The sequence below is a fragment of the Thalassophryne amazonica genome, unplaced genomic scaffold (genome assembly GCF_902500255.1).
Source record: "Thalassophryne amazonica unplaced genomic scaffold, fThaAma1.1, whole genome shotgun sequence".
Taxonomy (NCBI): domain Eukaryota; kingdom Metazoa; phylum Chordata; class Actinopteri; order Batrachoidiformes; family Batrachoididae; genus Thalassophryne; species Thalassophryne amazonica.
The window spans coordinates 47,137-67,053 of record NW_022986361.1 but is presented as its reverse complement, the minus strand read 5'-3'; the positions used below and the strand labels follow the sequence as shown (position 1 = coordinate 67,053).

Genomic DNA, 19,917 nt, shown 5'->3' with positions numbered 1-19,917 from the left:
GCAGAAATGACTGTGATAATGTGTGGGCCACCCCACCCATCTGCTAAATCAACCATCAATCAATAAAAGAAAGAAAGAATGAAGAACCTAATTTTCTCTTTTGTTTTTTTTTTTCAGCCGTCATTTTTTAAGAATTACATCAAAGACATTCTCTTTATACTCGTATGTCCCTGTCACTTTGATACACGCTTTGAAAGACAAAACTTTCAATCAGCTTGAAAATCCTTTGAAATTATTCTTTTGAAAAGATGTATTCAGGTTTTGAATCGAAAATGGAGATGCAAATGACACAGCAGTACTGTCAGTCAAAGCAGGGTTTTGTTTTTGTTTTTGTCTGAATGAGATTAACAGAAGAAAGTCGACTGATTTTTCAAATGAATGCATAAAGCATGTGTCGAACTTGAATCAATCTTTTACCAAGAGGCTCTGGCTGCAGAATGAAGCTTTAGTGGACAAATCTTTACCGTTATGAGGCACAATGTTTTAGGTTTTTTTGTTGTTTTTTTCACAATGCTTTTCAATGTTTGTTTTTTCGTCTCATTTTCTACAGTGCTCCCCCTACAGCTTGGGAGGACATATGTCACATATGAGCTCTCGGGCGTTCCAACAAATCAGCGTCCCAAAAAAAAAAGAAGAAAAAAAAAACCCCTTCAAAATCAAGGTTGCCCAATCCGCTTATAATAAGCGACTTTGGGCTACTTCAAATCACGGGTCACTGTTTTGAGGTTGTTTTTAAAAAAAGTAGCATTAATGGAAAATCTGAAAAGCAAATGTAGTGGGGGTTTTAATGTTGACATTATTAATATCAATAATCATTATTATATTGATTAATGACAATAGATAGATAGATAGATAGATAGATAGATAGATAGATAGATAGATAGATAGATAGATAGATAGATAGATAGATAGATAGATAGATAGATAGATAGATAGTGTTCCTGTAATTTTCTCTTTTTTCATCACTTCTGTTCTGATAAGTGGGGCTTCACTGCCGTTTGATTTTTTTCTAAACTTTTAATTTATTTTTATTTAAATTTTATTTTCAAACTCCGAGTGAAGTCAGTTTACTTATTTGTCTTGCAGCACATGGCAACACTTCAAACGGCTCCGGACCCGCCCATCACTCCTAGCATGGTACCAGCAGTTTACTAGCTGTGTTGAAGTGCTGTCGCTGAACGTGGACCTTGGTCTGTAACGGATTAAGGTCCGGTATTTCCCTCGGGAGTTCGGTGTCGTTAACAAACTCGTAACGGGGCTGCTCCGGGGCAGTCTACAGGCTAAGCTAACGGCTAAGCTAACAGCGCTAACGGGATGTTCGGTTGTTTGGTCGCCGGACGGTTGGTGCAGACGGACCCGGTGCAGGTCGCCTCGGATAAGTTCGTCTTTAACCTGCCGGACTATGAGAACGTGAACCACGTGGTGGTGTTCATGCTCGGCACAGTGCCGTTCCCCGCCGGGATGGGCGGGGCAGTCTACTTTTCGTTCCCGGACCCGACGAGCGGCGGCCCGGTGTGGCAGCTGCTCGGCTTCATCACCAACGACAAACCGAGCGCCATCTTCAGGATCTCCGGGCTGAAGAGCGGCGAGGGCGGCGCGCACCCGTTTGGCTCCTTGACCGCGTCCTCCGTGGCTCAGGTGGGCGTGTCCGTGGAGTCTCTAGAGCAGCTCATCCAGCAGACCCCAGTGTCTGGCGCTACAGTGTCCACCGTGGACTCGTTCCTGCAGTTCACCCAGAAGATGCTGGACAGTCTCTTCAACTTTGCCTCATCCTTCGCAGTGACCCAGGCCCAGATGATGCCTAACCCGGCTGAAACCTTCATCCCATCCAGCTGCATCCTCAAGTGGTACGAGAACTTTCAGAGGCGGATGGCTCAGAATCCGAACTTCTGGAAGTCCTGATGCTGGAGAGGACTCAGAGCAAAGATAGTTTACACGTGGTGCCTCCAGGTTCTAATAAAATCTGTTAATCTCATGCAGTTCTACCATCTCTGGTTCTGTCCGTCCACTGGGTCAAAGGACACCCCCCCCCCCCCCCCAAACGCTTTTGTAATCACCTTTAAAACCCAGGTCAAGTTTTATTAAATTACTTTCAGGTGGACATGTCATGAGATTGGACCGTAAGACATCCTGTCTGGTTTGGTGACATGTAGGAGCGTCTCTGAGGACTTTTTTACATTAATGGCCATACTTAACCTCATTCTAATCATAACCTACCCAAAAAGTCCTCAGTTTCCCTGGCTACTTATTAGAGGTTGGGGAAGCCTTAGGACATCTATAGGACTTTAGCAAATTTTAGGTTATGTTGTATAATTGTAAGTGAATGGACATAATTGTGTATACATTTGTTTTAATACTTTTGAGTATTCTTGAGTGGTTTGGCAGTTTTTCTCACTATTAAAATCCACAAAATACCCCAAATCCAGATCATAGCCCTCAAGCCTGAAAATCACCCCATAGCAAAACAGCTCGGGATGCCAACAAAACATTTATTAAACTGAACTTAAACATTCATAAGATGTATGCCTCCCTCTGGCATCGATTTGGAATACTGATAATCCTGTCAATAGAGCTCTGGGGTATAACCTCAACCATTCCTCAACAAGGGCCTGTCTGAGCTGTTCATAAGCACAGATTCACCTCCCAAGAAGGTCCCAACAATGTTCAGGTGTGGGGACCAAGCTGGGCACTCCCTTTAATACCTTCATCCTCATAAAGTCCATGGCGATGCGAGCAGTGAGGACCAAATGCATAAAAATGAGCAGCAGCAAACAGTCTCACAGTTGGTTCCAATATCCTACAACTGTATCGTAGAGTGTTCAGGGTTCCACTGTTGAGGTTATACAGGTCAGTTCTGGCATCATTGCAGATACCAGCCCATACCATCACTGAGTCCCCCACAATAACCATCCACCTGAATGAGATCATATGCGGCATAGTGTTCACCTGGCCATCTCCAGACCCTGGAACGTCCATCATTAGTCAAAACAGTACCAGGTCTCAGACCACAGTGCGGTGGCCCATTGAGTCATATGCCAGTTGAGATGATCTCTGGTGAACTGTAACGTCGCAGTACAATGATTCTGGCTCAGAATTAAGCCATGTGATGGTCTTCTTGCCCTCAAATCGGTCTCTTGTTGACGATTGCGGATGGTCTGGGGAGCTAATTGGACACCTATGGTGTGCTGGAAGTCACTCTGGATGGAGTGAGCTGTAGCAAAGTGATTCCTCTGGGCTGACTGGGTGATGTACTGATCCTGAGGTGATGTCATCACCTGTGTCTACCTTGGCCTGGTCTTCTGGAGTATCCATGGGTTTCCTGGTAATGAAGCCAGAGCTGTGGAACCACATCTAGCCATTCTGCGACCTGACATCGGGACAGACCATCCTTGATCATCTGGACGGCACGGCTCACCTTGTTCTCCCCGAGATGATGCTGAACCACTAAAAGTCAAGAGGAACTTGTAGATATTCACTGCCACCAAAAATGCGCTGTTATAGTGCTCATTTCTGTCGTCCGTATTGTTTGGACTGAAATGTGTGATAACTCAAAAATGACGTGCTGCGTGCAGTTTTCAAACTCACACCATAAAGTCTTAAGATATATGCCAACCAAAAGTAATCAGACTTTGTTGTGGAATTATATGATTTATTTTTGTACAAAAACATACCTGCTGCTCAGTCTCAAAGATGGGAAGCTCATTGTCGACTTGTATCATAAAATTTGTCAATTTATTTATATGTAAATCCAAATATATAAAATGGTCATAACAGTCCCAAGTTGCACAAGCATTTCACAATTTATATCTTTATTACATACAGTACTTTATGATGGCACAATTACCAAGTGGTTAGTGTGCTTGGTTTCAGTGTGGAAGGTTCCCGGTTCAAACCCCACTCCTGCCACATTTCTCCATGTAATGTGGAGTTGCGTCAGGAAGGGCATCCGGCATAAAACTTGTGCCAGAATCCTTGGATCTGCTGTGGCGACCACGAGTGAAAACAAGGGAGCAGCCGAAGGAACTTACTTTTACAAGAACATTATTAATGTTTTTAAACAACAATATCATCAAAAATTTAAAGAACCATATAGAACCTATATGATTAAACATATATAACAGTCCGACTGTTTGATAACATTGTTCCCTGCAAATGTTATTTTAAAGACTGGCCAGGAGATGTCGCCATATGTAATTGTATCAAAGTTTCAAAACACTGAACCATTGCTTCATATTGATTCAGTGTTTCAAAACGCTTCGTTTTCTCCGTCTCTAATTCTCATGAACAAAATGCATCAGCAATGGCTAATTATTGCCACATATGCCCGGATAGAGTTATAATTATGAATACTTTGATAATGTGTTGCGAACCAGGACGCTAATTAACGTGCGACGACTTTTAAACACTTACTGAAGAACGAAGCAGAGAGTAACTCACCGAGATTTTCTCACATAACGTCAAAATAAACCCAGCAGTTTACATCAGTGCGCTCGACTTCGCCACGTGCAGTCAAGTCACAGTTCACGTGTGAGCCAGATCACCTCAGATGTACTGAAAAGGGGTATCTGCATTATGCATAGTGACCCCAAGAAGCCTATTTGGGGGTCAAAAGGTCAAAGTTAGTGGAGTGTACTTTATAAAAAAACTTGTGAGCACAATAACTTAATTTTAACTGTCCAACTGTCACCAAATTTGGTGTGTGTTTGGTACAGTGTATTGACCCCAAGAGCCTATTGATTTGGAGGTCAAACTTCTAAAAATCTTTTGAGCACAATAACTGCTTTCTGAATTGCCTGATTGTCACCAAACCAGTGTTGTGTGTGTGTGTGTGTGTGTGTGTGTGTGTGTGTGTGTGTGTGTGTGTGTGTGTGTGTGTGTGTGTGTGTGTGTGTGTGTGTGTGTGTGTGTTTGGCATGGTGACTCCAAGAAGCCTGTTGATTTTGTGGGTCTAATGGTCAAGTACACTGAACTGTACTTCATAAAAGCCTTCTGCAGAAAAGTGTTGCTTGTCAGTGGTGAGTTTATGCATGTTGAGTTATAACGGCTTCTAACCAACAAATCAGAAGAAGAGCCTTTGTCATTGTCCATATATACACATACATAAAACAAAACTTCTCTGCATTTAACTAATCCTAATTACAGTTAGGCACAATGAGTGGAATCGCTCATCATCACTGTCACTGCTCAGTTGACTGTCAGATGGATTTTCTGTTCATTGCGCTTGTTTTGCTCCAATCATATTTCTTATATACTGTTGTCACAGTCTCTTTTCTGCCATCTTCCCTTTGTCACATTTCTGCAACAATTAGTAGAAACCATGCATGCAGTACCAATATTATTAGTATTAATTTCATCATTCATGCATTCACCAAAATCACCAAAATAAATAAATAAAATAATAATAATAATAATAAATGAATAATAATAATAAAGATTGAATTAATTTGAATTATTTATTTGGCACACAGACTCAACAATAACAACAACAACAACAAACTCATAAAAAGAACAATTTAACAGTGTACCCATGTAGCCGAAAGGGAGTAGGCAGAAGCAAAAGCTTAGGTTATATACTTTATATTATAATAATGATGATGATGACGATGATGACAATGATGATGATGATAATAATAATAATAATAATAAATTTGTCTTTTAAAATTACAAAAAATAAAAAACAAATAATTTCATGGAAAAAAATACTCCAGATCTGGAAAAAATCTTTTTTTTTTTCTAAAGACAAAATGTTCATGTTCCACTCCATTCTGGACACTATAGTCAATACGAATAGTGAATGACAGTTTCGTGAAATATCGGCATCCAAATGAAACCACTGAAATACTGTAGTATATATGCCATTCCTGTACGTGGCACTATGCTTCCACAAAAAAAGGAGATGACAAGGACCATGTGCTCAACCAGCATAAGGAGCTAATCAGTGATAATCATCAGAAGTTAAAATTTTACAAAGCAGCACACATAGTAAATATGAAGCTTTTTTAATCTGAGCTTTCCCATCCTTTAGCCAGATGTCATTCATTATGAATGGCTGGTTAGAGAGTGACAGCTATGACATCATTTAAAAGCACAAATCTGGCATTTTCAGACTTATCCACTCTGTAAACCATTCGTAAAAAGAATTGTTTTTCAGCTACCGAAAACAAAAAAGCAATTTTTGAACATTACAGAAAAGGTCAAACTTGCTTGGTGGTATTTTCACGTCTTGAGCTGCAGTTTGATTTTGTGTTAAAACTAGAGGTGGGCGGATCGATCCTAATATCGATAATATCGATACCAAAGCTGGTATTGATATTGAACGATCCTCGTGTAAAAAGATCGATACTCAAGCTTTTTTCTCTCCCGCACGCACTGACTGCTGCGCACGCAGATTAATCAAAGTCTAATCTCTGTCTGTAAGAGCATCGCTGTGCTGTGTCACACAACACGGAGCAGCGCACCCTTGTATTGTGGTTTGTCAGCTCTCTACCTCAGGAGATTTTGTTTTAAGTTGTGTTGAGTGATATTTTTTAAACAAAAATCTTGATTGTGATAAGTATTTTGTTGTCACGTACAATGTTTGGCAAAATTCTATCCTAGGTCTTGGATCCTTTGGATCTATGAAGCTTAAATATGAAAAAGTATTGGTATCGGTATTGATAATGGTGATACTGGGCCTGTATTTACTTGGTATAGCATCAATACCAAAATTCCCGGTATCGCCCACCTCTAGCTACAGTACAGTTAAAAAAAAAACAAAAAAACAGATCAGTCCGGTTTATTGATGCGTTCACTTACTCTGTGTGAAAGTGCATAAACGTGCCCAGATCGCGTGCCACTGGTTTGAACCAGTAATGTCTGCAACAAGTTACATATTTTAATCTCCACGTGTTTAATTCTGCAAAAAAATTATTTACTCTCAAATGTAGCACACTGTCCATCCAAAATGAGCCAGGACATTGCTGTCTTATTAAAAAACAAATAATTCAGCACTACCAAATAGCAAATACTACTTCTACTCCTGTAATAATAAATAAACAGCTTGGTACCCACCCATCCAAAAAATAAAATAAAATTGAAAATTCTCTCAGTAACTGAATACGATTATTGATTCTAATAGGTGAAACGGCTCCAAACATAATGAAATAACAGCTTTGATTTAATGTTTAAATGTTGCAGCTTGTCCTATTTCACCTTGCTGTTAAATGTTTTAGAATTTATTGGGTTTTTCGTATAAGTGTAACGCCAGAAAGATGAAGCTCCATGAGATGAGGTTTAGTCGATTTTCCGACAGGCTGTGAAGGCAGCATGAGCGCTGCGTTGCGTTCAGGTCGTCAGCAGACAGTCGGCGCCGACACACCCGAACAGAGTACCGCTCTGGTGTCCTCCGATAGCCTCGATTGGCGCATTTGATCTGTTTTTGATCAACCTTAAATTTGTCCCAGGCTGAGTCAGGGGACAGACATGGAGCTCAAGGGCGACGGGAAAGAGGAGATTGAGGATGTTGGGATGAAGGATGCTGGGATTGAGGATGCTGGGATGAAAGATCCTGGCATGAAGGATTTTGAAGAGGTTCGGATCGTTGTAGAAAACCCGGAGGCTGATGCGACTGAAGCCGACGTGAGTGAGGTGGATCTAGATCAGGAGGAGCAGGAGAAACAGCCGATGACCGGAGGAGGCAGCAGCGGGGTCAGCGGCAAGGAGGCACAAGTGGAGAAGAATGGCGCTGTAAATCTCAAGATCCTGGAGGAAGAGGAGGTGAAGTTCACGGGCCTGACCAAGGAGGAGCTGCTGCGGGTGGCGGGAAGTCGAGGGTGAGGAGAATCCGAAGGCCTCAGCGTCTGTGTTCCTATCAAACCTCTCAGACATTCATATGAATTTAAGGCAGAAATAAATCTGAGGTGACTCGCGACAAACTACTATTAAGGATTATATTAATGCTAAATGAGTTTTGGATTCCTGAAGTAAACATTGGGATCCAAACTGAACCAAGACTAATGATAGAGCTGTGATTAAATCATTCAATAAAAATATTTTTTTTAAGCAGTACTGAGCTCATTATTAGTCTGACAGCAAAATATCCTAAAAAAAAAAAAACTTACACATGATCAACATTTATCAGAGGAAGCTAACTTCCTGTTAGCCGCCATGCTGATTACGCAGTGTCATAGTGACCTCAAGGTAACATTTTCTTCACATTTAGTCTCATTTTCAAAAAAAAACAAAAAAAAAAAACCTTCATTTTCATAATCCTTAAAAGCTTTCCCTATTTCATAGTACTGAGGTCAGATGTTGAAATGTGGCTGGAAGCCATCATAAAATTAGGTTTGATGCTTATTCCCTCCATATATATGTATATGTGTGTGTAGCCTGGGGATTTTTTGTTGCCAATCAGGTTTGCTAAGTCTGCTAAGGATGTAATAAAATCACTAGCTTTTATTTATTTGTCTGTCTGTCTGTTACCAGGATGACATCAAAACTACTGCACCGATTTTGATGTAATTTTCACCACAGATAGATATTAGGGCATGGAACAACCCATTAAATTTTGTAGATGATCCGGATCCAGTTTGACTCAAGTTTCACTTTATATATGCTTTGAAGGATTACGTCAAAACTGCTTCACGGATTCTTACCAGAGTTTCACCACAGATAGATATTAGGGCATGAAAGACTCCACTGAATTTTGAAGATGATCTGGATTGGTGGACATCCGAAATCTCTGATTGCTCTTGTTAAATTAGCAGTTAATATAAACCAAATTGGAAATGGCTTTAAAATGTGAGAATCCAGAACCACACATTATTAAAAACAAATACACCAAAGATGGTACACAAAAGATGATAAAAGAAAATACAAAAACAGTATAACACTCTGTGATAAATGTGCATGGAGTAGAGGTGGGCGGATCGATCCTAATATCGGTACCAACGCTGGTATTGATATTGAACGATCCTCGTGTAAAAAGATCGATACTCAAGCTTTTTTTTCTCTCCCGGACGCACTGATTGCTGCGCACGCAGATTCATCAACGTCTACTCTCTGTAAGAGCAGCGCTGCACTGGTGTCACACATCACGGAGCAGCGCACCGTTGTATTGTGGTTTGTCAGCCCTCTACCTCAGGAGATTTTGTTTTAAGTTGTGTTGAGTGATATTTTTTTTAAATAAAAATGTTGATTGTGATAATAAAGTATTTTGTTGTCATGTACAATGTTTGGCGAAATTCTATCCTAGGTCTTTTGGATCCTTTGGATAAATAAAGATATAAAGCTTAAATACAACAAAGTATCGATATCAGTATTGATATTGGCGATACTGGGCTTGTATTTACTTGGTATTGCATCAATGCATAGTAGAGAAGCTTGAATCTTCGACTGGACGTTCAAGCTTCTCTACTATGGAAACCACCTGGACAACTGAGAGCCTACAGAGAAACATTGGATCAATGCCAAAATTCCCGGTATCGCCCACCTCTAGCATGGAGTTGACAGTTCTCAAAAACTGAGTGACTGTGCAAGAAGGAGAAGAGTGAGGAAAGACACCCAGACAACCCAGGAGAAGTTATAGGCTTCTGTGGCTGTGATTAGAGAAATTGCGCACAGTGCAAGTTTTGGATTTTTTATCACCAGTTATACAGCTTCATGATGAAGTGGTCTTGAGGATGGTTTTCTTTAAAAGAAGACCTGAAAGTTTAGCTACAAATTGCCAGAAAGTACATCTGAGATGCCAGTCTAGATTTGATCTGTTTTGGTGAAAGAATATCCTTCTCTGCTGTACTCCACTAAGAAGCTAAGAGTGGACAACTGACTATCATCAGCATAACAGTGAAAAATAATCCCATGGCATTGCAGTATGTGCCCAAGGGGCACTATATAAAGGGAGAAAAGCAGGGGTCTAAGAAAGTGATATAATTTAATACAGTAGCGTTACAAAGTCGACAGGCACCGATACAGAACCATCCAACATGTTGAATAATTCCGTTAAACAAAAATCGTCACCAGAAATATTGGTGCGAGTGGTATAAGGTCTCACTGTCAGTGACAGACGGAGCGCAGCATCACAGAGGGAGGTGAAAAATGAATGTGGACTCTGGTGTGATGTTTTGTCAGATGGGTTCAGATTCGTTGGACCCTGCTGGTGCTGTTCTGGCTTGGCTGGCTGGGGATGCTCGTCGGTGCCGTCCTCATCATCCTGCATGCGCCGCGCTGCAGAGACCTTCCCAAACCTGACTGGTGGAATGACGGCCTCCTGTATCAGGTTGGAAAAGTCCAGGTTTTCAGCAACAACCTGAAGGGTGAGTGTTCAGCATATTTAAGAACATTGTTCTGCCTGCATGCTGTTCATGTCCCTGCTTCACCTTAAGGAGCCTTGGTGGCCACTGTTTGCTGGTACAATCGGATAGATTAGTGTAGGTCTGTTAATTTACCAGAAACCTCTCTCTTGAGACCACTTTCTCATTACCAGAGCACTGTGCACCTGAGGCATTCGGGTTCTTAAAGAGATGAGAGATGCTACTCTGATCAGTTTAATTCATTTTACGTCCAAATCACACCTATGACTCATGAAGAGGATAAATTCAACCTCTTTGTGCAACACTAAATTTTGCGCTCAGATTGTGCAATCGATATGTGAGACATGCAACAAATGGGTTTGCACTGCACATGGTAGACTATGTGTTTCAGCTTATCAAGATAGGGCCCAATATAGAAATATATTGATGGATAAGAGAAAGCCATGTAACCTGCTGACTTCTTTTTCACCTTTGGAATACCAAGCTTCCAGATAAGATGGCACAGGTTATTTTTTGAATGTTGAAGACAAAACTCATATGAGAAGACAAGTGAGATCACTCACTCACTCATCTTCAACCGCTTATTCCAATTAAGGGTCATGGGGGGCTGGAGTCTATCCCAGCAGACATAGGGCGTGAGATGGAGTACAGCCTGGACAGGTCACCAGTTTGTTGCAGGGCCCCATATAGACAAATAAACACATTCACACACGCACACCTACGGGCAATTTAAAGTTTCCAATCCACCTAACCTGCACAAGTGAGCTCAGTATCACACAAATAAAATCATATTTCTTTTTTCTTTTTTTTGAAATTCAGCAGCAGCATTTTGAACCACAGAAAATGTTTTGTTTTGATAAATGTTACCTTTTCTGACATCCATCAGCTTCAGTTAATTCTGGAGCATCATTACAATCAGCTAACTGATCCCTGGCACCTTCTCAGGACAGATCATCCACATTGTATTTTTTCAGTGTTTTGTGAACAAATGTCATAAAGCATTTAATACATGATGCATTTATGAACTGCTGTAAGAGTCAGACAAAAGTTATATGTTAAAGCTGAAAAGTAATAATCTGCTGAAACCTGTAAATAGCTGACATGAATCTTTAATATGCTTCTGCTGCCAGATAAAGTTGCAGAAAACTGTGTGTGTGGGTGGGTGTGTGTGGCTGTTTCCTGACTGCATCTCTGACATTTTCTTTTGCAGAACTGAAAGTTCTGCGTAAAAGTGAACATGTGACCCTCAAAAGAACAAAAACTTAAACACGCAGATCATAAAAGTCCAGTTTTACTCTTGTGTTGAATGTTATCTATGCAGTAAAATAAATTAATATCTGCTAAATATGGGAATATTTTAAAAATGGCATTTCTCATTTCATGAAAGATTCAGAAGTTAATTTTTATCAACACCAGCTCCCGTGACACTTTGATGGGTAAATGTCAGTCAATGTTTGGGGAAGACAGTGACGTCCTGTGAGACACATCCACGTGTTCTTATGTAACATCAAACTTTGGTGAATTTTGATACACCAGCTTAACCTAGAAAGCAACTTTGATTTGCCAATATAATATCCCAGAAACATGTCTGCCACCTGGAAGGTTTGTGAATGCTGGCCTGATAATGGATTAGGAGCAGGTGTGGTTGTCATTGAGACAGACCTGTTTCTGTACAGGAATGTACTGAATCAGGAAATAAACTCTTACTTTCTTATTGTTTAACAGTGATTACTAAAACTCAAACAACACAAATCCACACAACCCTGCTGAAAGGATTTTATGTAGCCACTGACTTCTTCATTCTCTGTGTCGTTCAACATGTATGGTTTAGAAGTTACATGTAGTTTGAAACGAGCTTGTGAGTTTCTGTCACCTCCAAAACCTAGATCTATTTGCCACCAAAGCCTAGGCCTGTTGGCCACCAAAGCCTAGGCATGCTGGCCACCAAAGTCTAGGTCTGCTAGCCACCAGAGCGTAGGTCTTTTGGACCCCAAAGCCTAGGTTTACTGGCCGCAAAACCTAGGTCTATTGACCACCAATGCTTAGGTTTACTGGCAATGAAAGCCTAGGTTTACTGGCCGCGAAAGCCTAGGTCTGGTGGTCACCCAAGCCGAGGTCTGCTGGCCACCCAAGCCTAGGCTTACTGCCCACCAAAGCGTAGGTTTACTGGCCACAAAAGTCTACATCTGCTGGCCACCAAAGCCGAGGTCTACTGGTCACAAAAGTCTAGGCCTGTTGGCCACCAGAGCCTAGGTATGCTGTGACGCATTTCCATTTTTTTCACGGTGCTAATGTTTTACTTTAACATGGAGATGGATGTTGCTTGTTCATGTCTGTTTTTCTGTCACTTAGGACTTGAGCAGAAGCTTGATAGTTTGCATCATCTGAAGGTGAAAGGTTTGGTCATCGGACCGATCCATGTGGCGCCGCCAGACGACGCCATGAAACTGAGTTTTGAAGAGATTTCCTCTGAGGTCGGAACCCTGGATCAGTTCAGGGGCGTCGTCCAGGCCGCTCACAAGAAGGGTGAGAAAATGTATCATGAAAATATCAGGAATCACAACTGGAAGTGTTTGGGGCATTTACAGCTTTGGCTCATCAGCCAGTCAGGGAATGTTTTGTTACTTTGTATCTTTTTGTGGAAGATGGAGTGTGTTACTAAACTACATAAATTCTGTTTCATTGATCTTCTTTAAACGTCACAGTCTGTGACGCAGACATGACATGAACCTGTATCCATCTGTCGTGATCTAATTAACATTTTCTGACTTAAGTCAGGCTTGGACTGGGCTTCTACGGGTTCAAAGATTTCTAGTCTCATATTGTTTTATTTTATTATGATTTTGTGGTTTCAAAGGTCAGATCCAAACCCTATTGGACCATCCTGATACACAAACATGGAAGTGTCAAATCTGTTGATTCCAAGCTCCAAGTAGCTCCAGCTGGCTTCATGCTGCATTCATGGCAACTGGAAACTCAGAATATCTGATCTCAGGTTCAAGAAATTCACTGAAAATGCTACCAGAAGTAATAAGATGAATTAGCACAAGTGGAAAATGGGGAAATATGAAGTTGTGACTTCTGACTTCACCAAATTCAGCAGTAAAGTTCATGTTGGGAAATGAAAATGTAGTGGCGGATCTAGAGGGGAGTTGCAACCCCACGTGCAGTTTTCTAGTGGGGAGATGCTCCTGAACTCTCTTGTAGGTGCATACCCTCAGCACGCCCAACCAAGTCACACCCTACCCCTTTCACCTGAACCTTGATCCGCCCCTGCAGTGTGTGACTTCAAATAAGATCCAAAGTTTACCCTCTTGACAGCTTCAAAAAGCAAAACTCAGCAACACACTTGATTCAGTTCTTAAAGCTTTTCCTGTCCGACTTGTGTGTTCCTGCAGATATTAATGTGGTTTTGGATCTGACTCCAAACTACCTCAGCCCTTCTGGACCCTGGTTCTCCAACAACACTGTGAGGAGTATCGCTGAAAAACTGAAGGTAACACAATAATGCACACACTGCAAAACACATGCAGAAAACGGCATCAGACTTTCTTCAGCTGGGTTTAAAGTGCCTTATGAACACGCTCAAACATATGGGTCCAAAAGGGCCGGACGGGTCATCAAAGAACTACAGATCAGGTTTGTAAACCGGATTAAGTGTCACAACAACTTTTCACTGTCCTTGACATGAAGTTTTCCAAATTTGTTATTTATGAAACTAAAGTGACGAAAAAATTATTTACAGAATTAAATAAAACGTGAAGTAATGATTATCTTCATCGTATTTTTTTTAAGTGTTATTTACTTTTAAAACAAAAAAAATTACATTTGATAGACACTCACTGGCCACTTCATTAGGGACGCCTGTTTCATTAAAACATATATTTAATCAGCCAGTCACAGTGCTCCTTTAAGCGTGGTGACACGGTGGAGAGGATCCACTGAATGATCGTTGAAGAGACTTTGTGACCAGACAGACAAACTGCTGATGTACTTCGATTTTCAGACTGCAAACAATCAGAAAGAGAGGAAAGGTCCAGTGGGCGGGGCTCCTCATGGCAGAAACGCCTTTTTAACACCAGACGTCTCAGAACAACAGATTACATACACCAGATAACTGCTGATTCCAAACCAGAGTCTGCATAAGATCAACTCTGAAGTACAAGTGGAACCTTGAAGCAGCAGAGGACTGCAGCACACGCCACTTCCTGTCAGTCAGGAACAGGAAACTCCGTCTGCAGCTGTTCTTCTGAGGAGGGTCTTAGATCTGTACGTGTCTGTGTTTTTGTTTTCATTCATTTGTCAGCTTATAGTTTCTTATTTGTTTCTTGGTTAAAAAAGATAAGGACAGAGGCAGACCATGACAAATACTGTGTGTGTTTGTATTTGTGCATCCTGCCCACCTCTGCTTCTGGTTGGCTTACCATGAAATTTTGCTCTTCCTGAGCCAATCGCCATCACTAATGTGGTTTGCCATTTGTAACGGTGTTAGTAATTGTGACCTCTTCTTCAACTACAAGAACAGTTTTTTTTTTTTTTTAGGCCGTGGCTACGGGTACAGATCCGTATCTACAGAGACCGTTCTAAAGATACAGAGGGTGTCTTACCGACCAATCAGAATGCACAAATATGTCCGTACCCGTATGCGGCTAAAGGTCCAGCAAGGCTTCAAAACTCATCCGTACATTGTCCGTATCTTCATTGAACCCATGGAGCTGTATATGAGAACTAGAGAGCGCAGTCCCAATGCTGCCCACTAAAAGAAAACGTCCCTTCATGGACAGCGACATGACGTCTCCTAACCGGGCAAAATATTGATGAAGTACCCGGATATTAATGCATTTTCAATGGAGATTCGTGACTGAACACACTCAGAAAAATGCTCGCAAAATACCTGGATATCGAGCCAGTAAAATTAAATTACATTAAATTATGTCAGGAAAGTATTAAACTTACTCTGACACACACACACACACACATTCCCAAATATTAGTGTTGAAAGTTACACGGATCTGCGCTGTTCAAGTTGCTGAGCTGAGGCGTCCTGGTGCAGCTGCTGCAATGTTCAGTGCAGCGCAGCACCTTTAGCAGTCCCGCAGAAGATACGGATGTACGTACCCGTAGCCACTTTGTTTTTTTAAATGAATGGAGGGGTTGGTGGATTTTTTAAAAATAATTCTACCTCTGATTTCTGTGAATGAAACTGGCTGAAGAAATGTTAACGTTTAAAACAGCAGCTGTTTTGAAAGCGTTCAGACTCTGAGGTCTGGAGAACCACGGCGATTCTCTAACTGCTGACTGGATCTGGTTTCAGTCTGCGCTGATGTTCTGGTTGAAAGAGGGCGTGGACGGCATTCAGCTGTCAGGAGTCCAGGAAGTGGCCAGTGTGGTACCTTCTCTGTGGCTGGACATCCAATCCATCATCCAGAAAAGCACTAAGGAGTACCCCAAGAAGAGGTGAGGAACCCTGCTGAAGAACCAGCAGGACCTGATGCAAGCCTTAATGTTTGAACATGGACTCTGACAGAACCTTCTGAATCAGCATTTGGCACTTTGATAACTTTTAATGTTCTTTATGTCTGTGATGATGAGTTGGTGTTAGCCCCGCCCACCTGCACTTAGACTACAGCTGGCTGTTAATTACTATTAAGAACTAATCCAGATTTAGACTGATCTGTGTTTGTGAAGTCATCTTGCTAACAAACGGCTGTGATCCCTCCTGGATGGAGGTAATAAAGGGATTTCCCACAATGCCAAGGCACAAGCGTAGACCCATTTTAATCTGGAGGTCTCTGCAGATCCATAATTCAGAGTTTAAAGAACCAGATCCACACATTTATTTTTAAAATCTCACAAAACATGTGAAATGCCCTGACGGTGTTTTTCAGAGTCCTGATCGGTGTCACAGAGACATCCTCGGCTGAAGAAGTGTCCAGCCTCCTAGCATCCACTGGTGTGGACCTGTTGATCTCCAGGGTTCTTCGCTTGAATGACACAGACGCCGCAGAGCGTGCACGCTCTATCCAGCATTTGTACTCCAACCACAATCAGACCCAGCTGGCCTGGAGCCTCGGCGGCCCGGCGGACGGCCATCTGGCCTCCGTGGTTGGACCTGCTCTGGTCACGCTGCACCAGCTGCTCCTGTTCACGCTGCCGGGGACACCCATCATCAACTATGGTGATGAGATCGGCTTGACTGACAAGGTGAGGACGTCATTCAGAAAAAAAAGTCTTCCAACGTCTCATTTGAAGTTTACGAGTCTGTTTAAACCAGTGAATCTTCTGTTAAAGGGCAACACATTTCCCATGATGCTTTGGGACTCTGACAAGGAGCTGAACGGGACTCTACAGGTAACACAACAAAAAATGAACGCACTCTGCACACTGCGTGACATTCAGACAGGCCACACCCCCATCCACTGTCCATGGTCATAAAAGAGAAGCTGAAGGACGCGTGCTTCCAGATCATTCATGCTAAAGCAGCTCTCACCTTTGGACACACATACATGCACACACACACACACACAGCAGCACTAATTGTGTTTTTGTGCTCCACAGGAGGAGCGATGTCTGACCTGCCGCAGTTTCCTCCATATGCTGACTGAGCTGCGGGGGAAAGAGCGCTCCCTGCTGTTTGGAGACTTTGAGCTCCTCTTTAACTCCACCTCCAGCCTTGCCTACCTGCGTGTCTGGGACCAGAGTGAGCGTTTTTTGGCCGTCTTTAACTGGGCAACCGAGGCGGTGACTCTGGAGCTGGGTCATGAGGCGTTGCCCCGGCAGGCTGTCGTGGTCGTCAACACCAACAGCAGCTCATTGGCTGCTGACACACAAGTGGACCTGAGAACCCTGAAGATCGGCCCAGAGCAGGCCGTGCTTCTCAAGTTTCCCTATGTGGGCTGAAGCACGACGTCAGAGGTCTTTAGTTATAACTGATGATGGAACGTCATTAAAGCTGCAGTTTAATATGTTGACTTAATTTTACTCTGTTGGTGAAAATGTGTCCAAATCAAACAAAATATTAATGTCATGTGCATAAATAAATAAATAAAATCACAGGATAAATATTTTACTCACTAACAAAAATTCTGTGATGTAAATTTCTCTTCACATTCAGATTAAAAAGAATAATTGTTTAAAAAATCATTGCATTAAAAAATTGATTTGACATAAAACAATAAAAAATATGTAGAAGCTGAAGTGTTGAACAATCAAATGCCACCATGAGAAACTTTCACAGATGTCAACGTGTGAATGCAATCAGAAGACTGCCATCGATCGGGATCAATGATTCCATTATCAGCTGTAACTTTGACCTTTGACACCAAAGTGAGAGTTTTTAGGACGGTTAGAATAATTATAAATGTAACGTGCAGTTGTGCCCACTGTGTAATGTTGTAGTTCACGAAAATATTTATCAGTGCAAACAAACAAATGAGCCTCAAACATCATGAAAACATACTAAAATAACAATATCTGAATGATCTGACATACATAAAAAAAAATCTAAAAATGTACTGGCATTTTTCAGTATCAAGAAAATCTAATCAATCCTATCAATCATTCTTATTTATTTCAATTCTGTCAGACTGTATTTTGCTGGAATTTTGTGTGAAGAAGAAAATAAATAGGAACAGCTGACTGAGCTAAATCACAATGGATTATCCAGACATTTGTTATTATGTTTCAATTTGAAATGTTTGATTAGCAGCCTGCATTCTTCTTTTTTTTAAATCTGAATTTCTGTCTTTAATTTCACATCATTTCTGACATGAATTTTCTTGAACTGAAATCAGTTAATGTTTCACTGGTTTGGTTTGGGAACCACTGTTTAAATGAAACATGATTCAGAGTGCTGTGAATGTTCATTAGATGTTAGATGTTTTGCTTGTTTGTTTGTTTTTGGTAAAATTCATATTTGTCCAAAATAAAGTGATTCTGGTTTATGCTGTTGAATGTTAGAATATTTGCTGCTTTGTGATGTCACAGAGCTCAAATGAAAACTTCATTACATATTTCCAGCATCTATTTGTTTTTGAAGTCGTTATTGATATGGTTTAAGGTTGTGCGTAAACTGTGACATCGGGTAATTTAAATAATGAGTGTCGTACTAATAGCAGTCGGTGGTTTGTGTACGGTACTGTATCAGTAACAACAATCTTTTATTTCCCAGTTAAGCCGCATTAGGGCTGATGTGGCTCGAGCGAAGTGTTCACATTATGAAGCTTGTGTGTTGGTTCAGTTTTCTTTATAAAGTCCAAAACCATCAAATATTTCAGTAAACTCAAAACACAGACAGGCGGCTGCAGGTGTGGTCCTGGAGAAGTGGACATGATGGAGGTCTGTTTGTGTCCTGGTTCATGTCTCTGTGCTCTGTCACCCTCTGGCATCCCTCTATGTTGTCAGTTTTGGTTAATTTATAGTGTTTTCTGTTTTGGTTTGTTTCTGTTTTTGTCCTTTCGTGTTCACTTACTGTTTTATGTTGACACTGTCTTTTGTCTTGCTTTGTTTGTTTTCTTCCGGTTTTTGTTCGCACCTGCCCTGAATCAAGAATCACCTCCCAGTCTGTTTGGAGCATCTGTTGTTTTTCCTTTGTTAGTTTATAGTTCTTCAAGTTTTAGTTCCTGGTACACCACCTTCCTGGATTCTGCTGGTTCTTGGATGTTTGACGGGTACGATTGCGCTCTGCATTTCCACTCTGCTGGTTGGATGATGAATCCGCCCACTTGTTTTCTCACAGACGCTTCTGGTTTTCTGATCGTCCATGTGTGACCCTGGACTGCTCCCAGAGCCTAAATAAAGAACTTTGGACTTACTGTCCCATCAGTTCTCTGTGCCCGGGTCACATCTGAACCCTGAATAGTAAAGCATGCTGAGAATCTGAGTCACACTCAGTAACCTCCCCACAGTAAAGGTCAGTGACCTTTAACTGAACAAAACTACTGGTGAGACAAAGATGGAGGGACTCAGGCGAGGACGCAGAGAGAATCCTGATCTGAATCCTGACCTCGGTGAAGGCTTTGGTGTCAGAACAAAAAGAAAACATTGACTGTTGATGCAACATTTTAGCATCAAAAGAAAAGTGTAAAAAAAAAGAAAAGTCAAATTTGCAGGAAGAGCAGAGTGACTTTTTACATACAAGACTGTGACCTGCAGGGGGCAGCAGATCTTCACAGAAGAGAACAAATTGTGCCCCTTGCATTTTCTAAGGGACCAAAAGTAAAAGTCCAATTACTTTTGGTCCTGAAACATTTTGAAGGAACACCGACAACAGCAAGATAAGTCACACAGGATCTTGAGGAGAAACTGGAGTTTTTTTTTTTTTTTTTTTAAACAAGTCAATTGATAAACATACATACGAAATAATTAAGCAGACTTTGTAGAAATAGTTATTCAAGTTATTCATTTCACCAAGTGGACTGACATGAATCATGGCTCCAACATGAGAGATGTCAATTGAAACAAAGGAGAGGATTATCAAACTCTTAAAAGAGGGTAAATCATCACGCAATGTTGCAAAAGATGTTGGTTGTTCACAGTCAGCTGTGTCTAAACTCTGGACCAAATACAAACAACATGGGAAGGTTGTTAAAGGCAAACATACTGGTAGACCAAGGAAGACATTAAAGCA

The 19,917-nt window shown here is 41.4% G+C and overlaps 2 protein-coding genes across 2 annotated transcripts; both read left to right on the top strand.

The window, feature by feature from the left end:
• The first annotated feature begins 1,119 nt into the window (after positions 1-1,119).
• On the top strand, positions 1,120-2,481 carry hikeshi (heat shock protein nuclear import factor hikeshi). The gene has a single exon (XM_034165628.1). It carries the CDS (start codon positions 1,315-1,317, stop codon positions 1,900-1,902), a length of 588 nt encoding a protein of 195 aa, XP_034021519.1. The 5' UTR covers positions 1,120-1,314; the 3' UTR covers positions 1,903-2,481.
• Positions 2,482-7,322: 4,841 nt separating this feature from the next.
• On the top strand, positions 7,323-18,299 carry slc3a2b (solute carrier family 3 member 2b). Its single transcript, XM_034165627.1, has 8 exons — positions 7,323-7,811; positions 10,108-10,292; positions 12,642-12,815; positions 13,688-13,785; positions 15,604-15,746; positions 16,178-16,493; positions 16,581-16,640; positions 16,848-18,299. The coding sequence occupies exons 1-8, from the start codon at positions 7,462-7,464 to the stop codon at positions 17,187-17,189; spliced, it is 1,668 nt and encodes a 555-aa protein (XP_034021518.1). The 5' UTR covers positions 7,323-7,461; the 3' UTR covers positions 17,190-18,299.
• Positions 18,300-19,917: the final 1,618 nt, after the last annotated feature.